Source organism: Stenella coeruleoalba, assembly GCF_951394435.1.
Source record: "Stenella coeruleoalba genome assembly, chromosome: 10".
Taxonomy (NCBI): Eukaryota; Metazoa; Chordata; class Mammalia; order Artiodactyla; family Delphinidae; genus Stenella; species Stenella coeruleoalba.
The window spans coordinates 12,500,725-12,523,037 of NC_137156.1; the positions used below are offsets into that span (position 1 = coordinate 12,500,725).

The following is a 22,313-nucleotide window of genomic DNA, read 5'->3' on the forward strand; positions in this document are numbered from 1 at the left end:
GCTCTTAGCTCCCTGACCAGGGAGTGAAGCCATGCCCCGTGGAGTGGGAGTGTGGAGCCCTAACCACTGGACTGCCAGCGAAGTCCTGAGATACACATTTTCATCCGGGAATAAAAAGTAGCAAAGATTTTTTATAGGTATCGTCTCCCCGGAAGACACTACCAAAAAAGGAAGCAAATAATAAACCAGTATGAGAAGAGTCTTTGGGAAAGCACTGCCAGGATGCAGAAGACATCGTTGTGTTGTGACCTGGCACCATTGTCAGCCTTGAGGAACTAGGGTGGACATGAAGAGACTCTTGGGGAGGGGGAGCCCTGTACGCTTGTGAAAGGCCCCGAGCTTTCACTTTGGTCTTTACTGGGTGTCTGTCATTATTGAAAAGTCAGAGAGGATAAAGCCCAGTTCCTGCTTACAGGGCGCTCTGCCCGCCTAGAATGGGCTGTAATAGATTAGGCTTGTAATAGGGTCGACTAGGCTGATAACAGGCCGGGAAGGCTCTTTTCCCCCAAAGCAGAGCACACACCGGTCACCTATTTAATTGTCTCCTAGCTGCCATCGTGCTGGGTGGGTGTACAGGATGTGAGGTGTGGAAGTGGTCTTCTCGGCGCTCAGAGCCGTTCTTGATGTAATCTTGAGCATTCAGCCGCCCTCGTTTCCTTCCCAAACGTCCTCTATACATGCAGTCTCTTTGCCCGGAAGATTTATTGTCCTTCCACTGTCGCTGTGTGCCTCCCAGGCTGTCTGTTTAGAACAGGCGTGACTGAAGGGAGTAAGAGGCTTTCTTTGAGCCTGATGTATTGGAGCCGCTTCAGTAAATTTATTGGAGGGGATGCTTACGTTTCACGAATTCTTCAGCATGAAAACACTGGGTACTGTCTAGATGACAGGATTAAAAAAGGTTCATTATGGAACAACTCCTGGCACTTGGGAAAAAGCATTAAAAATGCACCCCTCGCCCCACCCCCTGCTCTGGGCTGGTACCCAGCTTCTCCTTTCAACCTGGGGCTTAAGACCACTCCCACGCCTTGGCCCTCGCCTGTACAGAGCTCCAGGCCACTGCAGCTGGGCCCCTGCCCTCCGCTGAGGGTCTGGCAGATGAGTGGGAAAGGAGAAAAGCGAATTCTGAGCCAGAACCAGAGGTTATACAACTCCAGTTGTGCCTCGCACAGTGTGTGCCTGGGACAGGGGTGCCTTGGTCAGGAGAGAAGGTCATTGGCCCCAGGGTAGTGAGTGGCCCGTATTGTGCCCTGCAGCCCGATGCTGGAGAAGGTGGCTCCCCAGTCTTGGTTTCCCTGCTGGAGCCAGGCCTCAGGGTGTAGCCGTGGTTCTCCAGTCCTGTCCCTAAAGACACCCCCCTCCCCCCGGGAGAGGTCTGTGGGAAGCTGAGAAGCCACTGGTGGTGGTGGGGAGCCTCGCCCGAGGGTTCGGTGGGAGGGAGGAGTTCGCGCCCAGCATTTACACTGGCCCCAGGGCACCCCAGAGGCGACACCACCAGACCTGCAGGAGGGACTGAGTGAGTGAGTGGTGAAGCCGTAGAGACAGGACATGGGTGACTCATTCATTCTCGAGTTCACGCATTCTTTCTGTGACTATTTATAGCGCCCTTATTATGTTCCGGGCTCTGTTCTCAGCACTGGATTGACCACACTGAATATCCAGGGAGCTTACCCTCCAGCAGAGAAAACAGATCCTTGGTTCTTACGCAAATAATGATTTAAATGCTGTTTTTGAAATGAGGGCTGTGATGAACAACTTCCCTGCGGCAGTGACATTTAAGATGAAGCCTGAAAGATGAGAAAGGGTTGGCTGGACCAGGGGGTTGGTGCAGAGGGGAGCGCTCCACAGAGAGAACACCCTGTACAGAGGATCCCCGAGGTGGGAGGAGCTGAAAGGGCAGCGTGGCTGGAGCCTGCCGAGTAGGGGCAGGAGGAGAGAGCGGGCAGAGCAGGGGAGACAGTCCGGAGCTTGATCCAGGTGGTCTCGGGGCAGGTGCTCGCCTGCTGGGAGGGAGGGGGAGACTTGAGCAAGGGGCCCTGTGCTGGAGAGGCCCATGCTCTTGGCGTGACTCAGAGTGGACCTCCCTGGACTAATACCCTGCAGGCAGTCAGCCAGGACTGGAGTTGACTGGGGAGGGCAGAGGTCTAGGGGATGAAAGCATCCAGGTGGCTGCTGTGAGTTCTGCAATGGAAGCTGACCTCAGAGTCCTGGCTGGACTGGGTGGGAGATGGGCCACGAGCGGGTGGGGGCCGGGAGGCTGGGGCATGGAGAGGACAGAGCCGAGTCAGAGGGAGGCTGCAGGAATGCCCTGAGTGCGGCTCCCTTTTCTCAGGGGCTTATTGCAAGGCTGGGCAATTTTCATCCCTCTTGTCATTTAATCTCCCTCACAGCCCTATGAGGTTAGTGCTTTTATTTTCATTTTACAAGCGAGGTACCGAGGCTTAGAGAAGTTAGTAATTTGACAAAGGTTGAAGGTCAGGGAGGCTCAAGGTCATGGGAGGCATCTGAAGTTCCCTTGTGGTTGCGTGGAAAGTGAAGGAAGGTGGGAAAGAATGGAGTTTAAGGATGGAGGGTCAGTAAGTGGGAGCTGATGTCATAGAAGAGAGTGACAAGGTGTAGGGTGGAGTGTCCTGGACAATAGCAGATGACGGTGATGAGGCCCTGAAGGGACCTAAGGCCAGATGGTGGCCACCTCCATTGAGCTGTGGGGCAGCCCCATGGCTCCCCTCCCGCCACTGTGGAAAGTTCACCCCCAGAAAATTGGGGCAGGGCTGTGTGACGGTGATGGAGGTTCGTTTTGTATCCTGTTCTGCTCGTTCATAACCATCTCTCTTTGGGGTCTCCCTCTTCCTCCATCCAGGTTCCGTGTGTACCACCCGCACCAAGACGGGAGTGGGGTACCCGCAGCTGAGTGCTGTGATCGAGTGCGCAGACTCAGCCCACGGCCTGAAGGGGCACATCATCTCGGTAAGTGTCCAAGTGGGGCTGGTGGAAGGGTCTGGGAGCATCTGGGGAAGGCCCCTGCTCCCTGGCTGCCCTTCACCTTGTTGGCATCCTGTGGGCTCGGGAGTGAGCCAGGCACATGGTCACGGCATTTGGTGACAGTCGACCCTACTCCCTATGGATTCAGCTCGAGGTGGTGGATAGCATGACGGGGGGATACGTGGGGAGCTTTGAGAAAGTGAGAGGGCCACGTGTTAGCTTGCTAGGGCTGCCGTAACAAAGTGCCCCAGACTGGGTGGCTCAAACATGAGAAATATATTGTCTCACAATCCTGGAGGCCAGAAGTCCAAGAATAAGGCGTCAGCAGGCCATGAAGCCTCCAGGGAAGGCTCTGTTCCGGGCCTCCCAAGCTTCTGGTAGTTCTTGGCTTATGGCACCAGAGCTCCAGTTTTTACGTGGTGTCCTCCCTGTGTGCAGGTTTGCCTTTGTGTCCAAATTTCTCCTTTTTATAAGAACATCCGTCATTTTGGATTAGAGGCCCATTCTACTCCAGGGTGACCTCATTTTCGCTAATCACATCTGCAGTGGTGTCAGATGCTGTCACCGGTTACCGTAGTGAGGGCAGATTGAGTAGGATGTTGGGGGCAGAAGTTAGATTTTTGTGGGTGGAGAAATGTATGGGAAGGAGATGAGCGCAGAAGCAGAGTCAGTGATCATGAAGCTTCTGGAAGTACAGCACCTCAGTACTCAGCCACTAACTGTCAAGGACTGAATGTCAAGTTAATCCTCCATTTATCTGTTATTCTACTCCACCTTTATCGACATGACCGTCATTCACATAGTTACCACGTCTCTTCCCTTCTAGATGAGATGCTCAGAATAGGACAGAACATGTCAGATATAACTGGATGGACTTGGACAGAGCTATGGCTTCCACTTATGTGGGTGATACATACATACATGTATATTATATATAATTAAATTTTGTATATTCAATATATATATATAAATTCTGAAGTGGTGGTGTATTTTTAGTGGTGCTGTAACAATGAACTCACATTGAATAGAGTAAATTAAATCTTCAGACCTTTTCACTGGTCCAGTTGCTAAGCCGCGCTCCCACATGAAGTAACTGACAGATTATTTTGTAAAAATCCAGATGTAGTAAATTACATATCCTGGTGGAATGATCGCTTGTTGATTTTGGCTCAGCATTTCAGCTGGTGAGATTTGATTTCTGGACCTGCTTTGAGGGTATAATACTCTTTAAAAATCCCTATGTGCACCATCTCATTTGAGTCTTACTATGGCATCGGAGCCCTGCAGCCATTGCTTCCCAGCACGTGCCTTGTTACCACCAAAAGGAAGATCTAGTTCTTTGACTCGTGGTCCAGCGCACACTTCCTGTGCTCCTTCTAGTTCTTCATCCAGACTTTCCATCCATCCATCCATCCACCCATTCAGTCAGCACGTATTCATTGAGCATCTACTGTGTGCTAGAAGGTGGAATAAGTGACCGAAGATTTATTGGCTGCTGACAGAGTTCTAAGACCTTCCAATTAATATCTTTTCCTTTTAGCTTTTGCTCCAATGAACAAATTAAAACCCATTTATTGAACAACTCATGTGTAAAAGGCTGACATAGAGCCATCATCCTACCTTTACAGAGTGTGGTGATTGAACTCACTGGAGTCACCAAACAGCACTGTCCTCCGATATGGTTCTCAAATGCTCGCCGTAGCCTCGTCTTGGGCCGGCTGCATGACATTCACCAGGGAGACTTTTCACCATAGACGTTCCTGGACCCCATCCTGTTGAATTAGACTCTTCATAGTTTGCCCTCCAGAGCACCATATGTAATTAGTTATAAGTCTCCATTCACCATCAAGTGTCTTAATAACAATTTAGACCGTATATATCTTCCTTGAGTGGCCACCATTTCTGAATCAGTGGAGGTCAAATTAATGAAGTTTTACTATGGACTTATTCTGAGATCCCATACTTGTGTCTTTCTAGAAATGTCCCAGTTGCTTAGTTTATAGGACCATCTGGGGAGTAGGGGTGGAGGCTCTGCTTGCACCACAAGTGACTCTGAAAATCAACTTGGGATCTCCTTACCCACCATCACTTTACAGCTTATGTCAGCAGTTCTCTAAGTGTGTGCCCAGACCTGGAGTATCATTATCAACTGAGGACTTGTTAGAAGTTCTTGGGCCTCGTCTCAGACCTACTGAATCAAACTCTGAAGGTGAGGCCCAGGAATCTTTTAAGAAGCCCTCTAGGTACTTCAGATGTGCTCCCAAATTTGAGAACCACTGGCTTCTAGAGTCGAGGGTCGGTACACACAGGTCGGGTCCGTGTACCAGAGCCAGAGCTGTCTGCTGGCACCCAGGGAACAGCTTCTGTGAATTTCTCAGGAACAGTGACAGCCCAGGCTGGTGATACGGATGCTCCAAGGTTTTTATTTTTCCATTGATGGCCAGAGCTTTCCTAGATGGAGTTAGAAGTTCAGTCTGTAGTGCAGACCCTGTGAGTTCACAGACTTATATAGGTTCTGCACCCTTGACGTCAGTTCATTCCTTCTGACCAGCAGCTGAGTGTCTTGGGGTTCAAAGCAGCTGTTTTTCTCACTGTCCCTTTGTCTAATGGAGTTTCACAAGCAGGTTTCTCCCACTTGCCAAGAGTCCTAAACCCACTGGAAACCCATCAACTGTTAGGATCCTGCCACCTTGTCCAGTTTCCTTCCAGCTGTCTCATTTTACACTTTCGTTGCTGAATTAGCATGTCTGTGCTACTGAAGTTCAGAAGGAAGCCACAGCAGGGGGTCGGTTACACCCAAGAGGCTGGACGTGAACTGTGGTCCACGTGGGCTTCTGAGAGGCAGAGGACTGAGAAATCCAGGACACCTCCTGGGTAGGTGAAGATTAAGGTGTGACCGGTTCATTTTGTCTTGTCATCTGCTAGGGACATGACACAAAGGAGAGCATTTTAAAGGTGGAAACAGCATTAGAGGAAGTAATGGCTGACATGTATTGAGCAGCTGCTGTCTTTTGTCTTTTAGAGCTGCTGTCTCTAATCCTTGGAACAATCTAGGTATTAGGTAGCTGTTCTCTTCGTTGGACAGGTGTATGAGGGTTCTCTAGAGAAACAGAACCAATAGGGTGTGTGTGTGCGTGTGTGTAGATATAGATTTATTAGAAGGAATTGGTTCATGCAATGATGGGGCTGAGAAGTCTCAAGATCTGCAGGTGGGTTGGCAAGCTGGAGACCTAGGAGAGCCGATGGTGTGATTCCAGTCTGAGTCTGAAGGCCTGAGAACCAGAGAGAGCCAGTGTTTCTGTTGGAGTCAGCGTCCAGGGTCCCAGTTCTAAGGCAGTCAGTCAGGAAGAATTCTCTCACTTGGGGAAATCTCAGCCTTTTTGTTCTATTCAAGCCTTCAGGTGATTAGGTGAGGCCCACCCACATTAGGGAGGGCAATCTGCTTTACTCAGTCTGCTGATTCATGTGTTACTGTCATCCCCAAAACACCCTCACAGAAACATCCAGGACAATTTTTTGACCAAATGTCACTCCATGGCCCAGTTGACGCCTAAAATTAACTCTCACATCCAGTGAGGAGACTGAAGCTTTGAGACCTAAAGTAACTTGTTCAGCATCACACTGCTGGTGGGGGGCAGAGCCAGCTCTCAAACCGAGGTCTGTTCATCTCCCGTGTTCCACTCCTTCCCTTGACCACCCTCATTTAGAAAGTGTGGAGACTCCGAGGGTGAAGGGCTGGCTGAAGTCACCGAGAATGCAAGGTTGGCCCAGCATCCCGGGTCTGCTCCTTTCCCATCACACTGCTTTGGGGGACTTCAGCTTAACCTGTGTTTATAGCTCACCTTTTCCCCGCAGGGTCCCCAAGAATGTCTTCAAGTGAAGGGATCAGAGTCAGAACCCAGTGAACCCTTAGGAAGGGGAGGGATTGGAACAACCAGATGAGTTCATTGTCCACTGATACCCGGAATGGCTTGGACTTTGTAGTGCTTCACAGGACCTAAAAAAAGGTCCTGTGATGAGGTTGGCTGGGATCACTATTGTCTCTTTACTCAAGGCCAAAATTTTAACCAGTGCATTTGATAAAGACCTAGAGAGCGTGCTTCTCTAGTTTGAGGAGGGAATGATAGAGGTCAAGCTGATTCAGAGTTACCCCTGACCCCCTCCTTGTCTACACCCAGTCAGTAGGGCTCTCATCCACTCACTGACCCTCTGCAAAGAAGGAAAGATTGATTGGCAAATTTCTTATTTTGTTGATTTAATGTAGTTGTTTAGGAAACGGTTAGACCATTATTTGGAAACGCCTAAACAAAGTCATTCAAATAATTTATTTTGAGGCTTGAGGAATTCCCCAACCAAAAAGGTTTAGCCTAGAAAAAGTTAGAAATATAAAGGAAATAAAGATTACTGGAAATGCCATCTTTTTCAAAAAATTTATTTTACTAAAGTATAGTTGATTTACAATGTTGTGTTAATTTCTGCTGTATAGCAATGTGATTCAGTTATACATATATATATTCTTTTTCATATTCTTTTCTATTATGGTTTATCACAGGATGTTGGATATAGTTTCCTGTGCTGTACAGTAGGACCTTGTTGTTTATCCATTTATACATAATAGTTTGCATCTGCTAATTAATCCCAAACTCTTCATCCCCCTCCTTCTTGGCAACCATAAGTCTGTTCTCTGTATCTGTGAGTCTGTTTCATAGATACGTTCATTTGTGGCATATTTTAGATTCCACATATAAGTCATATGATATGGTATTTGTCTTTCTCTTTCTGACTTACTTCACTTAGTATGATAATCTCTAGGTCCATCCATGTTGCTGAGAATGGCATTGTTTCATTCTTTTTTATGGCTGAGGAGTATTCCATTGTGTATTTGTACCACATCTTTTTTATCCATTCATGTGTCGATGGACATTTAGGTTGTTTCCATGTCTTGGCTATTGTGAATAGTGCTGCTGTGAACATAGGGGTGAATGTATCTTTTCAAATTAGAGTTTTGTCTGCATATATGCCCAGGAGTGGAATTTCTGGACCATATGGTAACTCTATTTTTAGTTTTAAAGGAACTGCCATAGTGTTTTCTATAGTGGCTGCACCAATTTACATTCCCACCAGCAGTGTAGGAGGGTTCCCTTTCCTCCACACCCTCTCCAGCATTCGTTATTTGTAGACTTTTTGATGGTGGCCATTCTGACCTGTGTGAGGTGATACCTCACTGTAGTTTTTTTTTGTTTTTGTTTGTTTGTTTGTTTTTGCGGTACGCGGGCCTCTCACTGTTGTGGCCTCGCCCATTGCGGAGCACAGGCTCCAGACGCGCAGGCTCAGCGGCCATGGCTCACGGACCCAGCCACTCCGCGGCATGTGGGATCTTCCCAAACGGGGGCACGAACCCACGTCCCCTGCATCGGCAGGCGGACTCTCAACCACTGCGCCACCAGGGAAGCCCCTCACTGTAGTTTTGATTTGGATTCCTCTAATAATTAGCGATGATGAGCATCTTTTCATGTGCCTGTTGGCCATCTGTATGTCTTTGGAGAAATGTTTATTTAGGTCTTTTGCCCATTTTTTTGATTGGGGTGTTTGTTTTTTTGTTATGGAGTTGTATGAGCTGTTTGTATATTTTGAAAATTAAGCCCTTGTTGGTTGCATCATTTGCAAATATCCTTTCCCAGTCCGTAGGTTTTTTTGTTTTGTTTATGGTTTCCTTTGCTGTGCAAAAGCTTACAGGTTTGATTAGGTCCCGTTTCTTTATTTTTGCTTCTATAGAAAAGCCATCTTAAGATAACCACTGCTAATGTTTTTATATGTATGCTGCTAGACGTTTTCAGAGTTTACTCTTAAGTAGGGTTCTAGTCTCGTTCTTCCATTATTATAGCTGTGTGACCTTGGGCAAGTCACTCAACCTTTCTGAGTCTCCCTCTTTGTCTTTCCCCACCTATAAAATATCAGCTTCAGGTTCTTGTGGTGTTTGAACAGAAAAATGAAGTTTGTAACAATCCCTTGTTCGTAGCCAGTGCTTGATTCCAATTCCCTCTGCCCACTGCATGCTGACTTTTCTACTAAAATATGTTAACACTCTTGGAAAACAAGTAACCCTTGGAATATTTGCATGTTGTTTTTTAAAAACTCCGTGCAGCTACGCATGTTCGTGTATGAAAGTAAGCGTGTCTGATTGCAGAGGTTTCCCCATACTGCTCTGCCTCCTGAGAACATGAAAGGATGCTTTAACCACTTTTGGAAATTACCTATAAATGGTAGTAGGGAGAGGACTCCTTGGCCGTAAAGCGTTATGTGACGTTGGGTTGCATTGGGTTAAACTGCAGTCCTGCGCGTTTGCTCTGCATTATATTTCATAAATCCCACCACAGCACAATGAACAGACAAGGCCCTATGTATGGCTTCCTCTCTGTGGCACATCACAAAGTCCTATTAACTGTGGACATTTTGGCCCATCCTGGGAGGAGACCTCATTTTCTTGGGGCCCCAAGAGCACAGACTTTCTGAGTCAGGCCTCATCGCTGACTACATGAGTGTGGCATTTTCAGAAGCCAGCACGAGCCACCCTAGTAGTCACGAGCTAATCACTCACTAGTGAGTGAGCAGAAGACTTAAGGACACACTTTGGTGCGTGTGTGTGCACGTGAGTAACTTTTTTTTTTTTTTTTTTTTGCGGCACGTGGGCCTCTCACTGTTGTGGCCTGTCCCGTTGTGGAGCACAGGCTCCGGACGCGCAGGCCCAGTGGCCACAGCCCACGGGCCCAGCCGCTCCGTGGCACGAACCCGCGCCCCCTGCATCAGCAGGCGGACTCCCAACCACTGCGCCACCAGGGAAGCCCCGAGTACACTTTTTTTAAAGTCAGATCATGTTAGGGACCTTTTTATTGGGAGCATGAGTTTATTTAATCTTTTGAGGTTATAAGTTTGAAACCCTATTGTGAAGAACTGGTTTAGATAAAAAGATAAAGCACTTTAAAAATAATGGCAGGTCAAGTGAAGGGCATGGAGGGGTTGCACCTTTGAAAGAGAAAGTAAATATGCTGGAGATTTGAAGCACCAGCAGGATCCACAGAGCCTTGACTGCCTTCACGTGAAGGGCCTTGGCCAGGTACCTTCCGTGGAGAGACTCTGCCTCTGAAACAATTGTTCATGAACCCGTGGCCCTCCAGGGTCAGGGAAGCCACAGGTGAATAATGTACTTGATCAAGGAGGAGATAATTGCTGTCAGTAAATATTCATAAAAGCCAGCGATTGAGCCTTCACACCTGCTTTTTGATCAGAATTGCAAGGAAGCAGTATTATGAGGTCTAGCTTCCGGAGGGACAGGGCTAAAAGCATGTCGGAAAAGGATTGAGTCACAGAGACCCACGTCCTCAGCTGGAGATGCTATTTGTAAAGTGATTTGTCCCAGTTCCACAGAGACGCCCTCCAACTCCAGGGCCGCACGCACCTTCCTGCCATCATCACACAAGGTAGCCCGGGTGGCCTGGGTCTTCTGTGTCCTTCCCAAAGTGTGTCCCCCCTCCTGGGGACAGGCACTTCCCTCCGAGACCCGTTCTGGGCTCTGTCACATCACGCCGGCCCCGAGCACTGCCCCGGCTTCCGGTGCCTCTGCTTCTTGCCTCTCCCTGCTGGGCAGGCTGCTACCCCAGGCCACCTCTCTGGCCTTTTCCTCCTCGGACCTCACACGGGCCACATTGCCAATAGGAGGTAAGCAGCCTGGTTATTTTGTGCCTCTTGTGCTTGTAAGAAAACACAATGGGTCTGTGTCCTAGTACCTTTGTACTGGGTCCCTGGTGTTGAAACATAAGCCCCACGGCCAAACCGTGCCGGGCAGCCCAAGGTGTCGGGCAACCCTACCAGGCACTGAACCAGTGTAGGGTCCTGTGTGGGTCCAGTGGGTGTCAGGAATGCATGTTTGACTTGGAGGTAACTGGATACCGTACAGGAAGGTGACTAAGAGACACGTGGAGTGTCTGGAAGTATAAAGGAGCGAATTCAGTGTCCTCTCTGGCTCATAAAGTACTTCCGCTTTTGTGCTAAATAAACGTCACTTCACACCGAGCAGCGGGGGAACGATGCCACTGAATGATGGTTATGTGGCTGGCCAGTGGCCAGGCGTGTTGAGCAGGGGCTGGCAGAGGATGAGGTCCAGCCCCTGCGCCCTGCCCGCTCAGCAGTTCCTGCTTCTGCATCCCAGGAGGGGTGCAGGTGCCCGGGATCGGGGTGGGGAGGGGGACAGGCAGTGGGTGTGCAGACCTGAGACCGGACTGACGGGGCCTGGGGACCAGAAGGTGCGGTGGTGAGGGGAGCGTCGGGCCTTGGCCCTGAGGGTTGTGTGCTTGGCTGCAGGCAGGGGTGGGAGGAGGGGGCTGGACCAGCAGATGCCATCGAGTGCCCCCAGGGGAGGGGGACGGCCGGCCAGGCTCCCACTGACAGCCTCTCTTTGCTTTTTCCTTTTTGAAGGATGGAGGCTGCACGTGTCCAGGAGATGTCGCCAAAGCCTTTGGTAAGAGGCCACAGAGGGGGAGGGGAGGGAGCTCCCTGCAGGGGTGCCGGAAGGAGGTGGCAGACACGTTAGGAAGTTCAGGGCCAATCCTGAGTTTCCTCTCCGCCGATTTCAGCCCCTGATTGGCCCAGATCCTGGCATCAGTTTGGTTCCGGTTGGTGGCAGAGCAGGCCGAGTGCCCAGGGATAGATGGAGGGGTGTTGCCCTGTGGGCCAGGAGTGGGTGAAGTCATAGCCCAGAAATCACCACTGGGAAGGCTCAGGGTACCCGAGGAAGAGGACTGTATCGGGTCTGAGACACCGAAACTTCAGCGAGGGGGTCTTCAGAGCCTAACGTGGGGGACTCCTGAGGGAGGGACGGGAGCCCTAGATGCAGTTCCTCACCACAGGCTGAGGAGTCTGTGTCGCACCAGGGGCGGCAGCGTCTGGCTGTGACCCCGCAGGGCTGGGCCACGGCGCCCCAGCCAGGTGTTTTCTTGGGGAGGCACTGGGAGGTCCAGCATCTCTGCGTGCTGTGCTCTGAGCTGCCGCACAGCTGGGGAACCCCACCTGTGAGGTGAGGCCATGTGTGCTGGCAGGGACATCTCTACTGTTGATTTTTGTGCTGCGTGTACTTATTACTGATGGGTGTTCTGTCTCGGGCTCCCTTGTGATAGGGCACACGGTGCACCCTGCCCAAGTGGTGTCTGGACTCCCACTCCGGCAGCTTTCCCTCCCCGCGCTCCCCCAGGAAATGCAGCCACGCCTGTGGAGGGAGAGGGACCAGGTCGGGGCAAAATGCTGGTTAGGAAGGGGCACGAGAGTGTTCAGAAAGGAAAATAATTGGAAGGCGCTTCAAAGCATTGTTTGAGTGGATCTGTGCTCTGTGTTCCTGCTGTTTACATCTGCCCCTGGGGTTGTGGTTTTTGGGAGGCCTGGCCAGACACCAGTTGTCCTCTGCCCCCTTATAATCACGGCAGGGGGGCGGTCAAGGAGCCAGCAGTCATGTTAGGGACCCTGCAGGGAAGAGTCTGCAAAGCTTGCTGCCAAGTAGAGAGGTCCTGGGCCTTGGTTGCCTGATTGCCAGGCCCAGGGGCCAGCCCTGTAGCCCCTGCCTTCCGTAATGCTGGACGGAAGGGACTGGAACACCTGATGCACGCCCCAAAGTCCTCTTGTAAATATTTAAGTGACCAGATGGAAGCAGTCAAGGTCACGTTTCAGAGGATCCTGTGTTTGCTTCTCCTTGTCCTTCATCGTGATTACTTAACAGCATCTGTACGCTGATGTCCTCCTATTTTGAATATAAACCCTCAGTAGGACTCGCTGAGGGTGGGGAATAGTGACTGTTTCTGTTTCTTCCACGTGTGCCTTTCACTTTCCTAACTAGTTACTGCCCATCTCCCATGTGCCATGTGCTATAATAAACACTGAGGACACAGCAGTGAGTCAGCCCCACCCCGTTCCAACTATCCGTGGTCCTGATCCAACGTAACCTACGAAGGCAGTTTCAACACCCCCGTCTCCTGTGTACCTATCCTGGAAGTTTCATGTCATTTGGTGATTAATATGGGGTATTGTTTACTCTGGAAGTCAAATGTTTATCACAGCAGAGGTGCGGGTAGAGTTTTACAGGATGTACACACACATGTGTGTGTGTGTATGTGTATGACGTACACACTTACAGGTTCCTCTCCTTCACGCCCAAGCTCTAGTGCAGGAGGTTCCGTCTGTTCTGAGGTCCCTTCATATCTACACTGTGTGAGTGCTGAGAGCTTCAGGTAGACCAGATGCCTGATGGGGACATGGCAGAGGAGTTACTGTATTACGTATGAGATTGGACAACATGCTGAGGTGCTGCCCAATTATTAATGTTTCTTTGATTTTCAGAGAGTTAGACCTGTGGAAGGTGGTCATAGATAGGAAGTCATCAATAACCATTAAGGATTGTCCACTGTTATTAGCCACCCAAGCTTCAGTAGGCTAACTTGTTGCTTGGAGCTTCCAGTGCCCTTCTGCCCTTAACTTTTTTCCAAGTGGGGAGGCTGAGCTTTCCTCTGATCACAGCCAGGAGGAGGGAGGGTGAGTTGGTAGCACTTGCATCTTTCCGGAGCCGATTTTCTCTGAGCTCTTTTCTCTGCTGCTTCTTTTCGTCCCCACTTCGGAGTGCAGGAGCCGGAGCGGATTTTGTCATGCTGGGAGGGATGTTTTCGGGCCACACTGAGTGTGCTGGAGAGGTGATCGAGAGGAATGGACAGAAGCTCAAGCTGTTCTATGGGATGAGCTCAGAGACAGCGATGAAGAAACACGCAGGAGGGGTTGCGGAGTACAGGTATGGAGGGTGGGTGGAGCGGGGGTGGGCAGCGCCGTCACCAGTGAGGTTGCGTTCCCCGGCTCCTTACAGAAATGGGGTGGAAGTGGGTCTCAAAGACTGCGAGTCTGTTTGTATTATAGTACCACTGGAAGGAGCTAGAACACATACATATTTCTTAATTAAGATGTTCAATTAAAGAAATAACTGTATGGCTTAAATTTTTTTTTTTACTGAAGTACAGTTGATTTACAATGTTGTGTTAGTTTCAAGTGTACAGCAAAGTGATTCAGTTATATAGACATATTCATCTATTTTTTTTCAGATTCTTTCTCCTTATAGATTATTACAAAATATTGAGTATCGTTCCCTGTGCTATACAGTAGGTCTTTGTTGGTTATGTGTTTTAAATATAGCAGTGTGTACATGTCAATCCCAAACTCCCAACCTATCCCAACCCCCAACCCTTCCTTCCTGGTAACCATAAGTTCAATCTCTTTTTTTTAGATTTGCATGATATATGATTTGTCTTTCTCTGTCTTACTTCACTTAGTATGATAATCTCTAGGTCCATCCATGTTGCTGCAAATGGCATTATTTCATTCTTTTTAATGGCTGAGTAATATTCCATTGTATATATATACTCCACATCTTCTTTATGGAGTATGTGGACATTTAGGTTGCTTCCATGTCTTGGCTATTGTAAACAGTGCTACAATGAACATTGGGGGTGCATGTATCCTTTCGAACCATGTTTTCGAACCATATATGCCCAGGAGTGGGATTGCTTGATCATATGGTAGCTCTATTTTTAGTTTCTTAAGGAACCTCCATACTGTACTCCATAGTGGCTGTACCAATGTACATTCCCACCAGCAGTGTAGGAGGGTTCCCTTTCTTCCATATCCTCTCCAGCATTTACTGTTTGTAGACTTCTTGATGATGGCCATTCTGACTGGTGTGAGGTAATATCTCATTGTAGTTTTGATTTGCATTTCTCTAATAATTAGCAATGTCGAGAATCTTTTCATGTGCCTCTTGGCCATCTGTATGTCTTCTTTGGAGAAATGTCTGTTTACGTCTTCTGCCCATTTTTTGATTGGGTTGTTTTTTTCAGTATTGAGCCACATGAGCTGTTTGTAAATTTTGAAGATTAATCCCTTGTTGGTCACATATTTTGCATATTTTCTCCCATTCTGAGGGTTGTCTTTCATCTTGTTTATGGTTTCCTTTGCTGTGCAAAAGCTTTTAAGTTTCATTAGGTCCCATTTGTTGATTTTTGTTTTTATTTCCATTTCTCTAGGAGGTGGGTCAGAAAGGATCTTGCCGTGATTTATGTCAGAGTGTTCTGCCTGTGTTTTCCTCTAAGAGTTTTATGGTATCCGGTCTTACATTTAGGTCTTTAATCCGTTTTATTTTTGTGTATGGTGCTAAAGAATGTTCTAATTTCATTTTTTTACATGTAGTTGTCCAGTTCCCAGCACCACTTAGTGAGGAGGCTGTCTTTTCTCGATTGTATAGTCTTGCCTCCGTTGTCGTAGATTAATTGACCATAGGCGTGTGGTTTTATTCTGGGCTTTCTGTCCTGTTCCATTGATCTATATTTCTATTTTTGTGCCCGTACTATGAAGTCAGGGAGCCTGATTCCTCCAACTTTTTCTTTCTCGAGACTGCTTTGGTTATTTTGTGTCTCCATACAAATTTTAAGATTTTTTTGTCCTAGTTCTGTGAAAAATGCCATTAGTAATTTGATAGGGATTGCACTGAATACGTAAATTACCTTGAGTAGTATAGTAATTTTGACAATATTTATTTTTCCAATCCAAGAACATGGTATATCTTTCCATTTGTTTGTGTCATCTTTGATTAGAAAACATATCTTGCCTCTTTGAAAGTAGCTATAATTTTCATCCAACCAGGCTTTGCAGTGTTTGGGGCCCCAGAAAGGCAGTGCAGAGCAGAAGTACTTGGGGATAAGTTGGAAATGGAACTAGGGGTATGTGTGAGTAGGTATGACTCTTGTTCAACCAGCCCCGGAGGGGACCCTCCAGACTTCCAGGCCTTGTCCTGATAGAGCTGGTGTGGAGCCTGAGATGAGTCAGGCTATAAGTGGCAGGCAGAAAGATGGGTTTCCCACTGCATATGATACAGGGGTGGGCGAGACCACCTCACAGAGGTCAGGCCTTTTGGGAAGAGTGCTGTGTGTCACCTGCAGTGGCTCCCACAGGACTCTTCCCTGCCTCTGGGCTCAAGCAGTTGACACAGGCAGTATTTTTAGGCATTTAATTATGTTACTGTGCAGAAGGGATGCTCATGTCTGCTTATCCGCTCCACTTGCATTTTAATTGTGTGCACGTGTGTTTTAAGACCGTTGTGACAGAATATACCCGCTGTCTCGCCCTGCTCCAGAGTCTGTCATTGCTTCTCATCAGAGTTTGCACTGATGACAAGCTGTGCATAGGACAGGAGGCCCTGCATCCTTAGAAGGATGTCCTTAGAAGGATGGAAACTCAAGACCCCTGCCATGCACTGACAACCTCCATTTCCTACCACTTATTCCACACCCAGAAGCTTACAGTGAAGGTGTGGGAGTCAGATGGATTGTGTAAGGTTTGAGCCAACCTAGAGGTACACAGCTCAACTCCACTGAGATTTTCAGGTGGGTGGGAGGGCAGGAGGGGTGGGTTACCCCCCCCCCCCCCACTGAAGCTCTGTTCCTTGGGTACTGGTAGGCTGACTTCAGTCCTCTTTTGGGGGGGATCTCAGTATCAGTGATGTTGTGGTATGCGAACAGCACGGTGGGAAGGAGGAGAGCAGGGGCCTACATTTATACCTTCATTCTGGAAACTGCAGACAGTCCAAGCAAGAGGGACACGCCCCGTCCACACCGCCTCCGAAGGCCTCTTTCTCCTGTGTGGTGACTGACGGAGGAGGCTGTACAGTGTGTTGTGGGAGAGAAGGGGAGGGGTTTACTGTCTCACATCCGACCTGGACCTCTGGCCAAGAAGCTTATTTAATGCTTTGCCAGTGACCAGTGTCACCGTTCAAGGGCCCATGCCTGTCTCCTATGTGCTGGTCCGGAAGTGGAGCCGTTGCGATTCCGTGACAGTCAGTTGCTTTGCCTGGAGGACATTTTTTGCCCTCTAGCCGATGCATCTGTTTTGGGTTCTAAGAAAAGTAGGTAGGGAAGGCCAGACCAGACTCGAGGGTGAACAGAAGCCAAGGAGCTGGGGAAAAAAAAATCCTCTCCTGTGATTTCAGCAGGGTTTAAACAAAAAAGAAAACAGAAGATTTGGGAGTATCAAGACTCAGTTCCAGAATTGGATTCAAATCTTAGCCAAGGAAGGAAAGTGCTGAAGTATCTTAATCCAGAGGCAGCCTGAGCCCTGTAGGCTGCATCTGTGTTTTCTCTCTCTAGGTCTGTCTCTGTCTGTCTCCCTCCCTCCCAGCACCTGATGTCTTCCTGAGAATGATTCTCCATCTTTGATGTTGTATTTAATTAAGGCAGAGTTATTTATGCTTTACTAGTTCTTTCCCACTCATTACCCACTTAGTTCTCTTGCTGTCCTTGGGAGACAGATCAGAGCCCTTCATTTTACAGATGAGAAGACTTGGGCATCAACGATAAGTGACTTGTAAAAGATGCCATCACCACTTTGCAAAGAAGCAATGCTGAGGAACTGGAGGATGTCCAGTAAGCCTCGGGAAGGCCGTGGAAACCGCTTTTAAAAGATGAAAGGGCCATCACTTCAGGCACACATGCACGTGTTGGTCTCTGGTCATAGAGTGCAGTGACGCCAGTCACCTTGGGTGTGGCCAGGGGCCGGCTTCGTGAACGTGGTGCTGTAAACCAGCCACTAACTAGGCCAGCCCTTGGTCTGCTGGATGGTTTAAGTTGCTAGATTTCACCCGAGGGTAGTCTCGCAGGTGTAGATTGCAATGCTCAAGAATTACTACGCTTTTGAAATTCTAGGTAATAACTTTTTGATCAAGAGATGCTACTTTTTCAGTTGAAGAGACCAGCTAAAGAAAGTTCCAGAATTTAGTTAACCGTTAAAATTTCCAGACGGCCTGACCCTTAGATGCATGGATTGGAGAGCTCCTTCTTGTAATGTCCCTCCTAAAGCAAGTCTGGATTGTAGCTCCATCTTGCAGTAAGGGGACGTGACGTGGAATCAGCAGTGTTAGACTCAGCAAGGACAGATGTGCTCTAGTGTTGGTGCCACGTGCCAGCTCTTCTGAATTTCTCAGTGTCCCCCTGAAAACTCAGAAGACGCTAACCAAAGCCCTGCAGCCTCCGGTGCTGAGAAAGTCCTTAGTTCTGCTCTGGTTCCACCTTTCAGGAGCCCCGCGCCACGCCCGGGACAACAGCCATAGTGATTTGTGCAGACGCAGGGTGGTGAGCTGGGGCCTGGGGGCAGGGGCACCCAACAAGGGCCCTGGGAAGACAGGCCGTGTGAGTGGAGCCACTAACCTTACTAGCGGAAGTTTCCACGTCACCTCGCGGTGCTTGACTTGTCCCTTTTCTCCATCCCTTCCCTCCTCCTCTCCGGCTTGTCCCCTGTGAAGGTGCTCTGTCTGACCCCGACTGGAGAGCTGGCAGGGGTTGGGGAGGGACGCTCTGGGCTTGTTCCATTGTTGATCAGGGAGAGCAAGCAGGAGAGACGCTGGTGGGCAGTGGTCAGGAGGTCTGTTCCGCTGTCCCGTAGGTATGCTGGGGCTCTGGGTCAGTTGGAGGTGTGTGTACAACATGAACAGAGACTGGAAAGGCGGGGCCGGTTTTCGATGGGGACGGAGTAGTGCACACTGCTGGGGAGGACGTCGCCCTCCGGGGTGACGGTCCGGGTCTGTGACTCTTCCAGGGTTGCTGACGGGCTCTGGGCAGCCAGCAGCGAGGTCACGCATCTTGGGTAGGAGGAGTGCCTTCCTCTGAGATGCTGGCCTGACCTGCGTGGCGTGTGCAGCAAGGCCGATGCGGGCGTGGGGTTGGAGGGTGGCGTGTCGCTGCCCGAGTGCCTTGGGCTACGGCTGGGAATCCTTCTGGCCGGCTTCTTAAGGGAAAAGAACCAGATTGAAAGAAAAAACCTCCCTTTTTCTTCCAGAGCCTCTGAGGGCAAGACCGTGGAAGTGCCTTACAAAGGGGACGTCAAGGACACTATTCTGGACATACTCGGAGGACTGAGGTCTACCTGCACCTACGTAGGGGCCGCCAAACTCAAAGAGCTCAGCAGGAGGGCGACGTTCATCCGGGTGACCCAGCAGCACAACACCATGTTCAGCTAACCTCGAGATCAAGGATGAGACGATCTCCAGCCACCAGAGCGTCTGCACAGGCCTGCTTTCCCATCCCCCTCCTCCTGTGACGGCAGAGGTTCCGGCTGATCCCAGAAGCAAGGCACTTCCTGGGTCAGCGGTTGGCGCTTAGCTGCCCAGAACGTGTAACCTCCTTGTTAAAACTAACACTCACGCCTTTTTCTTTTCTTTCCTTTTTTTTTTTTTAAGAAAATGGTTTCACTTTAATATAATGCTATGAAGACTTGCCTGCGTGCTGGAGTCTGCATTTGCAGGACCAAGTGGTCGGGGGAGCTGGGGGTTTTCTGCCTTCTTCCCACGCTTGGCTTTTGGCGGTCAAGGTACCTGGGGAGGGGAGGGCGGGAGGGGAAGATTGGGGGGAACCACAGCTAGAGGAACCGGCATCCCCTCCATCCAGCTTTCGGTTGCTGGAAAAGAACAAAAGCAGTTGACAGGTGAACCTGAAGAATTTGATTCCGGCAGGTGCCCCCAAGGTGCGGTGACGTGTTTCCACCACCTTCCTTGCACGTGCCTTTTGGGAGCAGGTCCTCTATTGCTGCTGCTTCTAGGAAGCTGTCCCCGTCCTGGGTTTTCATTTGGTTTGTTTTCCCCCATCTCTTCCCTCTCCTCCTCCGTTCTGGCTCATCGGGTTGGCCTCTCAAAGACAGAATATTATTTTGAAGTTCCATGAGATCTTTTATTGAAAGGTATCCACTGAAAAGTTGGCAGGTAGAGAGTCCCACTGGAAAGCAACCAAAACCTTGAGCAGTGCCTTCCTAAAAGGCACTGGTTTAAAATCTGAGCTAGAACCGTCCCCTTGTCACGGTTTCCAGGAAGGACCACTGGGCACTACTGTATAAGGGTCTGTTCATTGGTGACAGTGGTACTTCCTTGGAGAAAGGACCCGTGGCCTTGGCAGGGCTCCCACAGCAGTCCACTGTGACACTTGTCTAAACCGTGAACATGGATGAATTGATGATGCCCGGCCACTTCTTTTGAAGCATTATTTGAATATTAGGACCGGGAGGTGTATGCAGCCCAGGGTGTTTTACTTTATCTCCTTTTAAACGAGGCGAAAGCAGCAGATACGGGAGTTAAATGTTCTCTGAAAAGACAAGCGACGGCCCTGGAGCAGAAAGGAGCCACACACTCCTGCTGCGTAAGAGCGAATTAATTGTCTGATGTCCATGGTGACTGACACCGTGTGAGGAATCCAACCAAACCACAGCACTCCAGGAACTTGCAGGGCGGAGTTTAGTCTCAGAAGAATACCTTTAAAGGTCCAGCAACTTGAACTCCGTCGTAATGCTTTTTGCGCCTCAGTCCATTCAGAATACTTCTTATACTTGTAGAAACACGAACGGCTACACATTTGAGATGAGGGTGTAGAGGATGTGGAACATCAAGATGCGGGGCATTGCTGGAAGCACCCCACCTCTTCTGTCTGCTTGTCTGAGGTGGAAGCCCCATGCCGTTCCTGTGGAAGACGTGTTTGACACTTGAGCCCTCTAGTGTGTTAGCTGCAAGAGATTCATTATTTGCAAAATAAGGGAGAGAAGTGGAGAAGTCTTAAGTCCATTAAAATGGACGAGCAGTAAGTAATAAGGAAACTTCCAGAATGGCATCGTTCTCCACGCTCCTGGTCTTGGCTTTTGGGGGTCACCTTCTCCCATCAGGCTGGAGCACACGACGGCACCCCTTTGGGCAGTCCTCTCCACGGTGATGGGCACCTGCTTGATCCATCTCGTGCAAAGATTTTGCAGACTACCTGCTCTTTGTTTCCAGGAAGGCAGGTCCCTCGCTCACCTGGTTTTTAGGGGAGCGAAAACGTGACTGACTGCAGAAGCCAAAACCTCATCAGGATCATTTTGAAGCAGAGGTTTCACTTCTAAGGGCCCCTTACCCACTGCAAGTTCATCTCTTGCCTCTAGTAGCCGTGGGCATGGGGGAGCCTGCTGACTGCAGGGCTTCCTGTGCAGGGGTGGGTGCCAGTGACTAGATGCCGTTCACCTTAGGCGCCTCCACCTGTGGGCTCCTGCCGTGCTTCTGGTGGTTTCCAGGTCTGCCTCGTTGCAGCATGTGAAGCCAAGGCTTTTCTCTAATCAGTATGACTGCTTCAGGTAAGTCTCACAGCTACTGGACCCCAAACTTGTCAGGACCTTTAGCATCTAATAGTAAAACAAACAGCAGGGAAGGCAGCGGTTCAGCCCGCTTCGCCAGACTTGCCCACGTCTGCCCAGAACGCTCTGGAGGATGAGGACCTGGGCAGCCTTGTCTGGGTTACAAGGCTCAGCTCATCACTGCTAGTTTACACACCAACGTTCTCTCTCTCACACACTAGCATTCACAATGCGTTGGAACCTCAACTCTTAAGTCCTAAAGGAGAGTCCTGGTGAGATGTCCCCATCCGTGAAGCAAGAAGGCAGTAACAGGAAAGGAGTTACCCGTCCCTGCCTGGGCTAAGCGACAACTCTGGATTTAATGCTGAGAGCTCTCTTCCAGCTCTGCAAACCCTTAGGGCTGGAAGGATTTGATAGCCACGTGCGCAGATGCGGGCAGAGGGCTTCACCTGCTTGGGCCCTGGAGGAACTAGTTTCTGGGGCAACTGCTGAGCCTCATCTATCTGAGACTGGGCACCGTGCAAACCTCTGAGTTTCTAACAGGGATGAACTACAGGAAACACGAATGAACTTTCCACCTTCAGACAACTAACCAGTGTACAGCAAAACTGTACAGAAATGGATGGATAATGCTCTGTGAGCCAACAAAGATGCCAAATACTGTTGAAAAACAAAAGTTACCTCATCTCTTACAAACAGCAACGCTCAGATAGGAGGAGTAAACATGAACGGAACCAGCCAAGACATCAGATGTTGAAATGATGCCTTTTATCATTTATCATCTGAGGTCTGATTGACATCAGATGCCTTTTATCTCAGAATCTCCTCTCAAGCAAGACCAACAACCCTCTCCCCACCCCCAAAATTAGTAGGAAAGGCAATGCCTCACGTCACCCTCTCCACCGCACACCTACCCAGTGATGACAGCAGCTTAAGAAAGAGGGAGGAATTACGACCATATCCTCAGCCTCGTCTTCCTCCGAGGACCTAACACAAGGCAAAGACACATTTGCAATTGGCACTGTTATTTTATTAGTACGAGTATACTGAAACAATAAACTTGTACTGGTATACAGACAATTTATTTAAAACAATTTTGTTCAAATTTTGAATCAAACATT

General features: G+C 49.3%; 1 protein-coding gene across 1 annotated transcript in view; it reads left to right on the plus strand.

Annotated features, from left to right (window-relative positions):
• Positions 1-21,472, plus strand: part of GMPR (guanosine monophosphate reductase) — a 42,836-nt gene extending 21,364 nt beyond the window's left edge. Inside the window, exons 6-9 of the mRNA XM_079935511.1 lie at positions 2,858-2,964; positions 11,452-11,494; positions 13,642-13,801; positions 18,883-21,472. Coding sequence (XP_079791637.1) covers positions 2,858-2,964; positions 11,452-11,494; positions 13,642-13,801; positions 18,883-19,063 — 491 coding nt within the window. The 3' untranslated portion in view covers positions 19,064-21,472. The remainder of the gene's footprint in view (positions 1-2,857; positions 2,965-11,451; positions 11,495-13,641; positions 13,802-18,882) is intronic.
• The last annotated feature ends 841 nt before the right edge of the window (positions 21,473-22,313 follow it).